We start from the raw sequence: 15477 nt of genomic DNA, 5'->3' as shown, positions 1-15477 counted from the left end.
AGAGACCCTCAAGCTGACACCCCTCCTTACCTTTCATCTTCCTCCCCAGGAGCTGGCCCACACTCCCCTCCTCACAGCCACCACTGCTGGCCAGTCCCTGGGCAGACTCTGTAGATCAGCGCCTCCTGGTGGATGGAAGCTGAAAGGCTGGCAGTGGGCACTGCCTGGGGAATGAAGTTAACTTTTAATAATCAGGAGTTTTTGTTGACCAGGAAGCTGGCTTAGCCTGCTTTCATCTTTGGAGGCTCTGAATCCCTTCTCTCTTTTCTCTTCCTGTCTTATGAGTCTTTCTTTCCCCCAGTTTATGACTTTTCTGTTACTTGTGTCGTCTTGAACATCTCTGCATCCTTGTTTTGTCTCCTGGTGTCTGCCTTTCCCAGAATTGCTTGGTTGTGTCCCTAATATTTTGATTCCTGCCTTGAAAACAGACTTTGCAGCCCACCGCCCTGCAAGGGCAGTCAGATGTGCCACGTGTGCAGCGGGCTTGGCTCCGTGAGGGATTTGCGTCCAGGTTGGGGGGAACATACTTGGTTTGTTTTTTTATTTGCGCGAATGAAATGCTTATCTCTGAGCCAAAAATTTCATTTCTGATTTATGGTGATTTTCTTAAGGACTAAGCCAGCTGGCACAGAGGGGTCTACACGCTTGAACAGTTTATATTTTATTCGAACAGTTTGTGGTTCCCGATTCAGAATTTAACATTCTTCAAACATTCAAGTCCAGTGCAAGTTTTATCACATTCTTTCCAGAACAGTGATTTAATTTTCACATTATTCTTCAAAACCATTTATAAATCTACAGCATTAGTTTCAGAATTGCCATCTCCGAGTGCTCTTCGTAGGGAAACAGTTTCTGGTCGTGACGAGGCACTTCTTCCCACGGGATTCCAGCCCGGCCTGGAGACAGAACGTATGCGTCTCAGGATGTGGGGTTTGGGGATGGGACACCACCCTATCAGTGTGGGGCTTTGGGATAGGCCTGGGGGTGTGGGGGGGTACAGACTACAGATTTCCAGGCCCCATCCAGACACCTGGAATCAGCCTCCAGGGGTGGGACCAGGAATCCCATTTGTAAGCAGCTCACAGCAGCCAGGTTTGCTGCGTCTGCCCACTGGGCCGTGTGCATCCCTGGAAAGTCATGGCCCCGTCTGGGTCCTCCATCCTGTTACCGGGCACAGCTCAGTAGGAGCTGAGGTTTGAACCCACGTCTGCCTGACAGCTCAGCCTGGTGCCTTCAGAGGCTGGACCTGTATCAGAGGGGCTCACGTCCTCTGTGTAAGCACAGATGTCTGACGAGCCCCTGGCAAGAATTGTTTTGTCATCAGTTTTTTAGGAATGAAAAATTAGTATTTATAAGAATAAAATACTAGACATACAGTGTATAAGTGTCATGATACTACCGTCCGGGTATAACATGTTAATAATAATGTTAATTGGTGTGTATGGAGTTTCCCCATATGTGTATTAACATGACAGTTATTTTTTTAAAATAAAAATGAGCTTAAAAAATGAGTTTATACTGTATATGCTGTTTAGCACTCAGCTTTCTTAAAATACAGCGTGGATATTTTTTCACATAAGCATCTGAAGGACTTCGTTATTTCTCGAGGCTGAACACCCGCTGTCAGTGGGACACGCTGTACAGGGGTGGGCGCTGGTCCTCTCTGTCAGCAGAGGCAGCTGTGGGAGAGCTTTGTTTGGGGGGTGGGGGATTGGGGCAAGCACAGGGCTCTGCACTGCTGCCCAGTCATGTGTGGGAAACCCTGATCAGGCCTGGCTCGTGGTGAGGACTGCAGAGTGGGGGTCATGGGGTGGGGGGTGGAGAGTGGGGGCCAGCTGCCTGGCTTCAGTCCATGGGTGCCTGGGTGATTACTCAGCTGCCCTGCACCCTGGTGTTTTCACGGGTGGGACAGAGGATGGCAGCAGCCCCCCCCCCACAGGTGCTAGAGGGGCTGACGCAGGTCAGGTCTGAGAACAGTGCCCGCCTGCAGCAGTGGCAACTCAGGCAGACCCCACCCCCTTCTCTAAAGCATCCCTCACTCTTCCATTTACTATGTGCTTGATCTAGTAACAGCAGCTGCCGTTTTCCCGAGCACACCCTTCGTGCCAGCCCTGTTCCACCTCTGAGGTGGATGTTTCTGCTGTACAATGAATGAAGACCTGGAGAGGGGTGGCCCAGCTCCACCTGGGACCCACCTCCAGAGCCTGCACCTGACTGCTGTGTGGCCAGAACTCATCTACCCTGACACCAGCTGGCATCCACCATCCTTTCCATTTTACAGGCAAGAAAACTGAGGCCTGAAGTCTCTGAAAACCTGCCCTAAACACACAGTAGGACTGCTGGTCTCAGACTTCTGAGATCACTGCGTCAGCCATCTCCTCCCCAGAGCACCAACTCCCTGGCCCTGGCTCCTCTGCTGACCTCCTGGGCGGAGGGTGGGGGGTCGTTGGCCCAGCACATTGTGGTCTGGGGCTTCCTGGCTTGTCTCCAGGGCCCCATTCTTTTACTTTCCTGATTTCTGCCTCCCTGGAGTCCTGTGTGTGGCCAGTGCAGTGGTCCTGCAGGCCTGGGTGGCAGCCCCTCAGAGCCAGCAGCCCAGCCAGGGGCCCGGGGCTCACCCAGCTCCGTGGTGAACAGCTGACATGTCTCCGGGTTGCGGATGGTGAAGGCAACGTAGGCGTCAGGAACCCGCTGGTCCTTCCGGCAGGCAGAGAGCTTCTGCAGGACCCCGACCAGGGAGAGGACAGTTTCTGGGCAATATAGCACATCTGCGATAAAAACCCCAGGTTACTGGAAGGAGCTCCTCCAGGACCCCAGGATAGAGGCCTCTGGGTTGTGCCGACATGGGCTGCAGTGTGAAGGCCTGGAAAGCAGCAGTTCTATTAGGTTCGTGCTGTTGGACGGTAAGAAAATTACGGGGGTAAAAAGAAAAACCCTTAGCAGAGAAAGCTGCTGAAAGACACTGCAACACATGAAAAATATCCAGGACTCACTGGTGTTCCTTTAAAAGAAAAAATCAATTCTCTGCCTATGGCCTGTTTAGAAGATGCTTAATGAAGCAAACCCTGACTGCCTCAGACTTCTTGTTTCCTTCCTGTGGGGGGCAAGCCCCCTCCCGCCCACCAGCTGGGCCTGCAGGGGTGAGCTGCTTAGCCTCTGTGCTCCAGCCGCTCTGGGCCTGGGTCTCAGGGCCATGGCCAGGCCAGAGCACAGTACCATCGGCCAGATGGGGCTGGGTGAGCGCCGTGGAGGGCAACGGTCCCGTTGGTGCCCACACCATATGCCCCTTCCCTCAGGGGTCCCATCCTTGCACCAGAGTGGGTGGTCCCTCCTTGTGGGACTCGTTTTGAGGACCTAGGACAGAGATACACAGGCAGAGCGCCTTTGGCCTCAGGGACACACAAGCGTGCAGGGAGAAGGAAGCAGGTGCTGACAGAGGTGGGGCCACCCAGACCTCCTTCCCCGACCCTCGGCCTGGCCCAGGGCATGCAGAGGAATCAGGATCATGCCGTTCTTTGTGGTCCTGAAAGGACAAGGCTGCTGTGGCCACTTCCACCCCCATCTGAAGACAGGGGGTGTAGGTGGGGCCAGCTCGGCTCCCTTGCTTTGTGGGGCTGCTCTGGCCTATTCATTTAGGTTCTGGATGGCAACTGAGAGGCCTCCCTCAGGCTGCTGGAGAGGGACGTGAAGTCTGTCCGCTGGGTTGTGGCCTGGCTAAGACTGGTCACCCTAGTCTGGTGCCCTGGGGCCTGTTCTGTTCATCGCAGGCCTTGCTGGGAAGAGCTGGTTCCTTTATAGGATGGACCATTAGCGTGGCAGTAGGCATGGCCACTGTCTCAAATGGGAGGGCTGTGGCTTTAGGGCACCCAAGAGGCACGCTCTGTGCTTTGATGTCACCCTGGAGGCCCACACGACCCAAATCCCATCATTCCTCCCACCAGGCAGCACTCACTGGTGGGAGGTGGCTCACTGAAGGTGGCTCACTCACTGGCTGGAAGGTGGTCCCCTTCCCAGCACTGAAAGCCAGGTGGAGCTTCAGGGAGGCCACACTCCAGTGGCCTAAGCTGGGCGGTACCTGCGGCAATGACGATGTCCGGCTGGAAGGCAGCAAGCTGAGGGACCGTCACAACATCCCAGTCCACCCGGGCCACCATCACCCTGGGGCTCTCTGCATCGGCGGTGTCGTGTTCTGGGTGCTGGGCCAGGGCGGCGACATTTGGCTCCAATGAGAGGCCGTTGAGAAGGACGTTCCCTTGGAGCTGCTCGAGGACATGGCTGTGATAGTCGCTGAAGACGTATGCTCTGGGCCGGCACATCTTGCAAATGGCCAGGCCCGTGAGGCCGGCTCCACTGCCAAGCTCTAAGACAGTCCTGCATGACAGGGAGAAGCGGCTGTGTCTGTGATCCCCCTGTGGCAAACCTCCCTGGTGCCCAGCCCTGCACCCCCAGGTCACCTGTGAGCAAAGCCCGCTGGGTTCTCCATGGCCCACTCTGCCAGGTAAAGCGCGGCATTCCACGTGACCAGGCCCGTGGTGCCGTGGGAAATGATGGCCGTGCTCTCGCAGAGTGTGATAGAGTCCCCGGAGGGCTAGGAAGAAACAGGGAGAGAGAATTAATCCAGCAACCAGGGCAAGTGTGGATCACATAAGGAATTAGGATTTGAGTCTAAATGTGATGGGGAGCCACTGGCGGGTTCTGAGCAGGTGACACAACCCTCATGAGGTCAACGTGTCAGTGGGGACAGAAGAGGGAAGCAACAGGGCACGTGGTAGACCCGAGGAGAGTGACCCCAGAGCCCACCTAGGAGGGAACCTGCCTGCTCCGGTAGTGGGGGTGTGAGGGCCCCGAGGCAAGGCCTGAATGGCTACTCGAAACACTTAGAAATGTGTGACAATAACAGAAAACATCATTTCAGAAATAAAGGCTACTCAAAAAAGCATGAGCATAACAACAAACCAAAACATAAAAACAGATAAACCTTAAAGAGAAACAGGAAGTGAAAAGGAGCAAAATTTTAAAAATCAAAAAGAAATTAAGAGATTGTCATGGGTTCAATCGTTTCCGCCCAACATTCATATGCTGAAGTCCTAAGCCCCAGCAACTCAAAATGTGACCTTTTTGGAGATGAGGTCTTTTTTTCCTCCTTTTTTGGCTGCACCGTGCTGCTTGCGGGATCTTAGTTCCCCCGACCAGGGATTGAACCCCTGCCTTTGGCAGTGAAAGCACGGAGTCCTAACCATTGGACCACCAGGGAATTCCTGAGGATGGGGTCTTTATAGAGGGAATCAAGTTAAAATACAGACATAAGGGGACCCTAATCCAATCTGACTGTGTCCTTATACGAATAGGACATTAGGACACACACGCGGGGAGAAGATGGCCATCTGCAGGCTGAGGAGAGGCCTGGAGCACATCATTTCCTCGCAGCCTCAGAAAGAAACAACTCTGTCGACACCTTGATTTTGTACTTATAGCTTCCAGAACTGTGAGATGATAAATTTCTGTTGTTTAAGCCACAAATTTTTAGGTACCTTTAATGAAACAAAAGCAAAGAACAAATACTAAAAATTATAATTCAAGAAAGCATTCCTGAGAAAACAAACAGATTTGAAATGAATATTGAAAGAGTATACACTGCACCTGAGGTCACTGACTCAGAACGATCACAACCTCGAGACGTAGTCTAATAGAATTACTGGACTTTAAAGAAAAAAATGCTTTGGCTATCTAAGAGAAAAGGGCATGTGACATAAAAGGGAAAGAAAATTAAATTATCATCAGGCTTTTGCACAATGATGCTTTATGCCAAAGAAAGTGGAGGAATATATTTAAGAGACTCAGGCAGAGAAGATGTGAGTCAAGATTCAAGTAAAAATGGCTCAATCTGTTATCAACATGCAAGAAGTCCGGGAAGGTCCATCCGACGAGCCCTTCTTAAAGAACCTCCTAGAAAATGAACTTGAGACAACCAAAATGGCTACAGAGACATCAATATACGGACCAATACAGAGACTGAAAAGTAACAGACTATGGTATGTGCCTGAGGTCGGTAATGTTTCCACCCGTATCCCTGGATCCTGTGATTGTGCTGTGCTTCTTGGCAAAGGGACTCTGAAGATTCATTTAAGGTTACAGAACGTGACATGGGGAAATGATCCTGGATTATCCAAGTGGGCCCGATTTAATCATCAGGGCTGATGTTTGGGAGATGCAGAAGAAAAAGAGGCAGGAGGGATTTGAGGTGGTTGCTGGCTTTGGAATCAAGGGGCCATGAGTCAGGGGGACAGGGCGGCTCCTAGAAGCTGAGAACAATCCTGGGCCAAGAGCCAGGAAGGAAATGGAATCACATTCCTGCAGCTGCAGAAAACGCAATTGTGCCAATGACCTGAAGGGCCTGGAATGGTCCTCCCCCGGGGGCCCAGTCCTACAGATACCCTGATTTTAGCTCTGTGAGACTCAAAGAAGAGTAAGCAGCTGAGCCCAGCAGACTTCTGACCTACAGAACTGGAAGATAGCACATTTATGTTGCTTTGAGCTGCTTAGTTTGTGGTAATACTATGTAACGGCTCTATGATGTCTATGTAGGGAGAATGAGGGTGGCACATATAAAAATTTATGCTGTTTTCAGTAACCACAGTTGGTGTGAGGGATTAGTGCTGTTGTTCTGAGATCGCTGCACGCACGAATAATATGGGATAAGCCAAAGGCAGTTGGGGGATATCTTAACATCATCCCTATGCTCTTGAGAACCAAAATTTCCAGAGCAGAAGAAAGGAGATAGGGATCCAATGCCGAAGAGGCTGAGTGAAAACCCTTCTGATCCTGAATCAGAAACATCGATATGGACTCATGAGGTATTTTCTCTTAAAAAGTATGGATATGTATCTCCACCCATATCCTAGCTCTGTCCACGGAAAGGCCTAGACAGCAGCAATGATCATCCCTAATGCCCAGACTGTGGTCTCTAAATATCATTTCCCACTAAAAGAAACTAGGGCTTCTTGAAGACATGGCTGATTCCAGGTCTGGGGCAGGAAACATACAAGATGAGTCTGGAAAAGCTTGACATAAACTAAAGTAAGAAAACTATGAGGTGATGTCAAAGGACCCAGAAGCCTATTTGAGGGGACTTCCCTGGTGGCGCAATGGTTAAGAATCTGCCTGCCAGTGCAGGGGATACGGGTTTGAGCCATTGTCCGGGAAGATCCCACATGCCGTGGAGCAACTAAGTGCATGCACCACAACTACTGAGCCTGTGCTCTAGAGCCCGCAGGCCACAGCTACTGAGCCCGCGTGCCACAACTACTGAAGCCTGTGCGCCTAGAGCCCGTGCTCCACAACAAGAGAAGCCACTGCAATGAGAAGCCTGCGCACCGCAATGAAGAGTAGCCCCCGCTCGCCACAACTACAGAAAGCCCATGCGTAGCAGTGAAGACCCAATGCAGCCAAAAATAAATAAAATAAAATTACTTAAAAAAAAAAAAAAGAAGCCTATTTGAAGTGACTCAAAATAGCACATTTTGAGCTTCAGTAACGATGCGATTTGCAATGGTTTGAACCCCTACTGGGAATGACAGGAAACCAATTCACTATCTTGAAAAGGAAAGAAGTCTGTATTCTGCCTTTCCTCTACTAGCTGTACCAGTAGGTAACCAAATACGGATGAAAGGAGGCACTTCCTTATAAAATTTCTCCAGCTAATGAATGAAAACAAAATGATAGAAAAATCACTGGGACTTCCCTGGTTGTGCAGTGGTTAGGAATCTGCCTGCCAATGCAGGGGACACGGGTTCGAGCCCTGGTCCAGGAAGATCCCACATGCCATGGAGCAACTGAGACTTTGTGCCACAACTACTGAGCCCACGTGCCACAACTACTGAAGCCCGTGTGCCTAGAGCCTGTGCTCCGCAACAAGAGAAGCCACCGCAATGAGAAGACCACGCACCGCAACGAAGAGTAGCCCCTGCTCACTGCAACTAGAGAAAAGCCCGTGAGCAGCAACGAAGACCCAACACAGCCATAAATAAACAAATAAATAAATAAATAAGAAAAATCACCTTTTTGCATCCTTCAATGAATTAATGAGTCTAAGCTTTAAGCACCCACAAGTGCTACCATGAAGAGGATAAAAAAGAGATGACGTGACTTCTAGGACCCAGGCTGTTTTCTTGCCAAAGGGGTCAAACAGACAAGAGTCCGAGTGGGCCTGTGAATCCAGCCGCCAATTTTTGGGGGACAGAGGACAGAGGAACAAGCTGAACAGCACCATGTGTGTGCGACAAAAAGCCAGCTTGTGGAAAGCTGTCCAGGCCAAATTGCCAGGAAGAGCTGGGGGGACCTGCGGATGAAGGGAAATTTTGAGCCAGACCTAGTTAATGGGCAAGACTATGCCCAGAGGTGCACATGGCAGTGGTACGACCTCAGTGATTACTCTGAAAGAGCGGGAGGGCTGGGATGGGTCAAATGAGGGCTTTGTGGGCTGGCTGCCCAAGTCCTTGGCTAGATTGGCAGTTACCGTGGTGGCCGCCTTGCAACAATTCGATAATCTAATTCTTTTGCATGGTTTTCTGTGTCTTTGTTTTAAAATAAAAGGTTAAAGAAGAAAGAAAACAAAAACTGTTGTGTGTAGAATGGACTTCTGTGGGGTAAGAAGCCAGGTGACCAGTGAGAAGGCCAAGCACCAGGTCAGCCTGGTGATGGTGGCAGTGGACAGTGGGGAGAGACAGCTGTCCTGTAACATCCATCCATCAAATATTTATTGAGGTCTGAGCGCCAGATCGCTGCTGTGCAATTCATGTGTGTTACCTAATTTAACGCCAGTCACCCCGTAAGACAGGTGTTATTTGTTGAAGTGCTTGGTTTACAGGTGGGGAAACCGAGGCTCAGGAAGGTTAACTGACCTCGTCTAAGACTACAGAGCTGAGGAGTCAGGATTGAAGCCACATGAGGCTGACTGGAGCCTGAATCAACTGTGTGTGTGTGGAGGAGGGCGCATGTCTCCTACCAGCAGGTAGCTCCGGTGGCACTGGGTGGGCTCCTCAGCCGTCAGGACCTCCGCCAACGCCTCGTACAGCTCGTCCAAAGGCTCCGTGTGGATAGCCTCGTGCTGGGGGCGGGCAGGGCGAGAGCTTCAGCAAAAGGATTAAGTTGACCCTCGTGAATCAAACCAAGGTTCCACCTGCTTGCTTTTTTTTTTTGTGGTACGCGGGCCTCTCACTGCTGTGGCCTCTCCCGTTGTGGAGCACAGGCTCTGGACGCGCAGGCTCAGCGGCCATGGCCCACAGGCCCAGCTGCTCCGCGGCATGTGGGATCTTCCCGGACAGGGGCACGAACCCATGTTCCCTGCATCGGCAGGCAGACTCTCAACCACTGCACCACCAGGGAAGCCCCCACCTGTTTGCTTTTACTATGACTTGTAAAAATGGCTGGAGGATTTTCACCAAATTTGGAGGGGAGACTTGGGATGCGATTGACTTAATACAGATCACTTGGTGGGGGGACCTGGGGGACCTCAAAGAGAGGTGTAGAGAGGGTGAGGGTGAGGTGTAGTGTAGGGCAGGAGAAATGGGATATGTGAGAGCTGGCAGGACAGAAGGAGAAGGTGGCATTTCCCACATTCAGGGGTTCCTGGTAGGAGTGGGAAGGTTCCATGGGGGACCAGGACCACAGAGATGCAGCCACTGCTGGAGACCCCTCAAAGCACAGAGGAAGTACCCTGGCCCCTCCTTTCCTCCCTCCCTCCATGGCTTCTCATTGGTGGAACTCAGCTGGGAGCAGTTGCCCAGGGAGCCCCCTGCTACACGGGGATCTGTAGAGCAGGCAAAGAGTATGGGATGGATCTGGGCTCCAACAGGCAAAGCCCACGTTTGGAGAGCCAGCCAAGTCCTAGATGCTGCCTGGTTACCAGATGGCCAGTGCCCATCACTGACCTTTCTGATGAGCTCTGAGAGAAAACTCCAGGCATACTTCACTGAGGGTGGATGCTTCATGCACAGAGGATGCTTCACGGTCTGTGACGAGGAACACAGTGTGGGTTGCTGGAGAGACTCCGCCTTAAGTCTCCCATGAGCTTCAAGTGAATACAGGGCAAACCCCAGTTATCCGATTCCTGGAATTCTGGCCCTGGGTGACCCTTATGCATCTGAAAGAGTTTAACATATAAGCCCTTTCCTAAAAATATTTCTCCACTACAGTGGCACAGACCATGGCAGTGTTTCTAATGCCCTTTCTGGGCAGGAACATAGGGCATACAGACTCAGGCTAACACCCTGCTGTAGACTGAATATTTGTGTCCACTCTACATTCACATGTTGACTCTAACACCCACTGAGATGATATCAGGAGGTGGGGCCTTTGGGGCGTGATTAGGTTATGAGGGTAAAGCCCCCATAAATGGGATTAGTGTCCTTATAAAAGAGACCCCAGAGAGCTCCCTTGCCCCTTCTGTCATCTGAGGACATAGCCAAGAAGACAGCGTCTTTGGACCAGGAAGTGGGACCACACAACACACTGAATCTCCTGGTACCTTGATCTTGGACTTCACAGCCTCCAGAACTGTGAGAAATAAATTCCTGTTGTTCACAAGCCACCCAGTCTGTGGGGTTCTGTTATAGCAGGACTAAGACATCTCCCTTCCCAGAGCAGCCAGCAGGAACTAGAGTTTGTAGTGAGGACAAATGTGGGACTGTCTGGCTCCATGGAAGGGGTGAGAGCTCCAAATGGTATGACAAGGCAGATTCAGCACCTGCCCTCTTGGAGATCACACCCCCGGGTGGGGTGCTGCACTGACCAGGACAGAGGAAGGTGGGGACTCTGCCTGGGATGTAGTGGAGAGGGATGGGGGCTCTGAGGGCAACACTTCGGCTGAAGCTGAGAGAAGCAGAGAGCAGGGGAATGAGTTCCAGGCAGCTGGGTAGCTCGTGCAGGCCCCCACCTGGCATTTTGGGAGGGAGGGCAGGGGACGGGAACAGTGAGAGTAGGGCCTGTGTCACATGGGACCTGCTGGCCGGAGGGATGTGATTTTACTCAAGGGCCACAAAATGTCCACACAACTCTTCAGGGGCTTGGCGGGTGTTAGGTTTTAACCTTGGGGTGAAAAATCAGAGCAGACTGCATGACAATGGCCTCAGAGAGGTCTGAGCTCACAGTCCTGAACTGCTGGATCTCCTGGGAATCTTCCCTAGCTTGTGCATCTTCTCGACACGGTGGTCAGATGGATACTCTTGGTTCACCCTCCAGACAGGAATTCTGACCCTGGGCTCTTTGGACAGGACCAGTGGTTGGAGGGGTGTGTATGATTCCCATGCATTTGTACACAAAATGTACTCTTCTGGAGCATTTTTTCCTTGGGGTAGTGTCCACACCTTTGGGTTTTCAGAAGGATTCATGACCCGTAAGAGGGTAGAGAGCCCGGATGCACTGTGATGTACACCTGACCCACATGGCCAGGGGCAGGCAGAGTGGGACAGGCCGGGCAGAGTGGTGGTCCCTCCTCTACCCACACCCAGATGCACCTTAGAGTCCAAACCCCACCTACAAAAAGCAGGGGCCCATCCACAACTAGAAAAGACACACTGGTGGGCAAGACTTGCCTGCTTCTTTTCCCCTTAAACGTTAAAAAAAAAAAGTCTCTGAGCAGCTAGCAAATGCTAGAAGATGTTCCTACAGCTGTCATCTCCACTTTCTCTGTGGACGGTTTAAAAAAACATCCCCCAGGTTCCCTCCTCTCATGCAGCTTGTTGTATATTCTGATGTCTTTATCTAAGAAAACAAAAGAGCCGGAGCTGTCTGAGGTACTCACACCCAGATGCAGCGTCTTTCTTTTTAAAGGATACGTGTGCACCTGTTACGTCTTCATGGGCAAATCAGGCCACTGATGCGTTCCAGTGATTCTGTGATTCTTACCTTCTGCAAAATATCCAGCAGCAGCTCAGAACCTGATGAGTCCCTTAATTTCTCTTCTAGGCTCTATTCAAAGAGAGAGGGGGAAGAGAAAGAAATCTCAAGGGCATTATCACAGGAACATTAAACATGCAATGGGACATGTTGGCAAAGTGCTAAGTGATCTCTCCCCAGGGACCTGGGGCCAAATGATGTGGAAGGCACAGGCAGCTGAAAGCCTGACCTTGAGAAGTTCCGGGTTACACCTGGATGAGTCAGAGAAAGAACATCAGAAGACAGACTCTTGGTTTGCATTAGCCCTGGCAGCTTAGCCTTGCCTGGGTCACAGACCAGCTCTGTGGCTGAACTGGAATTACAGGGGGAGCCACAGCATTAACACCTGGTGGGCAACCTGAAACCTTTCCACGGCAGGATGGCTGCTTCACTGTTCAGGTCCCGGCTCCTGTCACCTCCTTGGAAGGCCTTCCCGACTCTCCTAAATTGATGCATTTCCCTGTTTTATTGACTTTCCAGCCACCATCATCTCCCCGTGTTTTCTTGCTTATTCATTTACTTGTTTATTCTCTGGCTCTCCCATCTAATCAGGGCTTTGTCTGTATTCTGCTGATACTGGTGCCTGGCTTGTGGAAGGCATTCTGTAAACATTCGTTGACAGAATAAAAAGTACTAGCTAACACATATTCATGTAATCCTGACAACAGCCCTATGAGGTTAAGCATCATTATACCCCCATTTTACTAATAAGAATATAAAGGCACAGAGAGACGAAGTCACTTGCCCAAGGTCACACAGCTTGTGTGGGGTGGGGCAGGGCCAGAATTCAAAGCAGGTTGTCTGTCTCCCAGGTCTGAGTGCTCCAATGCTGCTGTCAACTTCTTTTCTAGTCAAACCAATGGTAAGAACAGTTCTCACCACATGGGTGCTGTGGGTGAGCCTAAGTGAGCACTTAGCATGGGACTGGTGCAGAGTAAGCACTCACTCATGAACAATTATAGTCGATACGAATTGGGCCCAATGGATGCTGTCATGAAAGTTTAAATTTGGGGTTAAAAAATGTACACATTCCTTTCTGACGGGAAATGATCTCCCAGAATGCTAAATGGTTTATGTCAATGAAACACAAATGACTAACCTCCACTCTTAAGATGGGGCAGACCTGGGGAGGAATATATGTTCAAACTGAGTCATCCCAGTGGGTTCACCGCACTTGAATTATGGATTATAAAGGACGCAGCGTCATTAGAGCCCTGGACTTGGCAGAAAGAAGCTGCTGCCTCGGCCATGCGCCTCTGTGTGAATGGCAGGTCCCCAGGGCAGGGAAGTGAGCTTTCGTCTCTTTCCTGGACTGTTTTGTACCTCCCTGTCTCTTCCATCAGCTGCCTCTGAGAGGGCTTTGTCCAATGCTGCTGACACAGATGAGAACACCCAGGCCTGAGGGGTCTGTGACCTGGTCGCTGAGTTCAACGCAGCGTGGTCTCCCGCTGCCCTGAGGACGTGGGCTGTTTAAATGAGCAGCAGCAGCTGTTACCCAATGGCCAGGATAATAACTGGCTAAAAAAAGGCACAAACTGTCCATGACCCTAAAAACCCAGCGAAAAAAGGAGTTGGGAGGAAACCCCGCATTCCTTCAATTCGTGGGACTCGGTCTGCAGAGACAGCGGAGGGCGGGAAGGGCCCAGGGGAGGACGGAGCTGGGGGCTGAGCGCAGGGTGGGCCCAAGGGTGCTGAGGTGGACCTCCTGCTCCCCGCCGCCAGCCCGCGCTGGCCCCAGCGATGCCCAGGGAACCGGACGTGATGCCGGGGCCCGCGAGGGAGCAGAGGCCGCCGCGTGGCGGGGCGAGCACGGGTGAGCCCGGAGCCCCGCTCCACCGCGACCCCGGCGCCCCCCACCCGCCTTCCGCGCTCCCCACCGCCCACCTGCCAGGGGAAAGAGCTCAGGGCGCGCGCCGCCAAGAAGCGGCGCTCGAAACTTCGCAGCAGGGGCGCAGCCTCAGCGCTATCCTCAGGCGCCATGGCGGGGCGGAGACGGGCCCCGGCGTTGCCCGAGAGAAGCGGAGAGCGGGGCTGCGCCGGGAGGCGGCCCGAGGCAACGCGCGGAGCCGGGGTGGGGCTTGGGGCGGGGCCAGGCGCCGCTTGGGTCCTGGGAGGCGGGGCTTAGGTAGGGAGCCCGGGTTCAGCAGGCGGTGCCAGCCGGAGGCGCCTGCGGAGGTGGGGTGGGGGTGGGTCGAGGCGTTGCAGGGGTCCTGGGAGGCGGGACTTGGGAAAATTGGAGGCGGGCCCTGAAGGCGGGCTCTGGGGCAGATTTGGGGCCTGGGAGGCGGGACCAGGGTCGGAAGGGGCGTGGCCAGGGTTTCGGTGGGGGCGGAGTCAGGGTTTGGCGCCAGGTTCCGCTGGGCGGGGCGGCGAGAGCTCCCAGTCAGGCCAAGGGCCAGGTAACCATTCTCGCTCTTCCAGAGCCTTCTCGAGGGTCTTTTTTGGCAGGAGCCCTCTGGGCAGACGCGTCGTCCCTTGGGCTTAATCCTAGCCCTCCCCCAACCCCTCTGGGACTGCGCCCTCAAGCTCAGCCTCGGGTGCGGGCGTCTCCTCAGGTCTGTGGGCCGGTGGGCTCAGACTTTAGCAGACTTTTCTCGCCTTGGTAAAAGGCACCGACGCAAAGGTGTTGGTTGGCAAACTGCCGCGTACACGGGGGCAAGGAGAGACCGAAGAAAGCAGCAGGCCCCTCCAGGTTGGTAGGTGGCAGTTTTAATAAGTGAGGGAACTTACGAGGCATGTCGTGGGCACCTCAAGGAGAATAGATCGGTGGGTTGGTGGTCCTAACCAGTCTTAACCAGCTTGAACTAGAGACAGCTGATTCCAAGTTCCTGGAAAACAACTTGGGCAAACATCTTATTGTTTAGGCTACATCTTATTGTTTAGGCTACGTCTTATTGTTTGGGCTTAGAGGACTTGCCAGTCTTTTATAGCAAAAACTAAAGCGAGCTTGAGCGGTGAAGGCAGGCTACAGGTGTGATGGATTTAACAATGATTACCCTCGATTTCATTGACCTCTCAATGACGTCCTGCCTCTCCACACACTCCTGCCAGAATCTTAACAGTTTATAGCGAAGCCTTAACGGAGTCCAGTCAGTACACAGTCCAGTATCTCCACAGAACATTGCTCTCTCAAGCCTGCATTTTTTTTTCTTTCTTTTTGGCCGAGCTGTGCGGCATGCAGGATCTTAGTTCCCCCACCAGGGATTGAACCCAGGGCCCAGCAGTGAAAGAGCCAAGCCCTAACCACTGGACTGCCAGGGAATTCCCTAGGCTGCATCCTTGAAGCAGCTTCTGTTGTGGGAACGGGGCAGAATGTACTTCTGAGGGCGTGGTGGGGTGAGGAGACCCTGGTTGACTGGGACCGGCTCAGAGGGTCAACCGGCGGTCACCTTGTTACCCAACAGGTTCGTTTGCCAGAGGCGCAGCAAGCCAAACGCTGAGGCGCCGACGTTTGCAGCAGAGAAAGGGTTTATTCACAAGGTAGCCGCGTGAGGAGACGAGAAAACAAATCTCAAACCTGCTTCCCTGTGGGTGAGGGGCTGG

General features: G+C 52.5%; 1 protein-coding gene across 1 annotated transcript; it reads right to left on the bottom strand.

Annotated features, from left to right (window-relative positions):
* Nucleotide 1: 1 nt before the first annotated feature.
* On the bottom strand, nt 2-13940 carry EEF2KMT (eukaryotic elongation factor 2 lysine methyltransferase). Its single transcript, XM_082670616.1, has 8 exons — nt 13819-13940; nt 11905-11967; nt 9930-10010; nt 9005-9106; nt 4455-4588; nt 4076-4371; nt 2619-2768; nt 2-896 (listed from the first exon to the last, which is right to left on the bottom strand). The coding sequence occupies exons 1-8, from the start codon at nt 13912-13914 to the stop codon at nt 796-798; spliced, it is 1023 nt and encodes a 340-aa protein (XP_082526742.1). The 5' UTR covers nt 13915-13940; the 3' UTR covers nt 2-795.
* Nucleotides 13941-15477: the final 1537 nt, after the last annotated feature.

Source organism: Grampus griseus (assembly GCF_964374135.1).
Source record: "Grampus griseus genome assembly, chromosome: 14".
NCBI classification, from domain to species: domain Eukaryota; kingdom Metazoa; phylum Chordata; class Mammalia; order Artiodactyla; family Delphinidae; genus Grampus; species Grampus griseus.
Note: the sequence above shows the minus strand (reverse complement) of the source record. Positions and strands in the feature narration are given on the sequence as shown.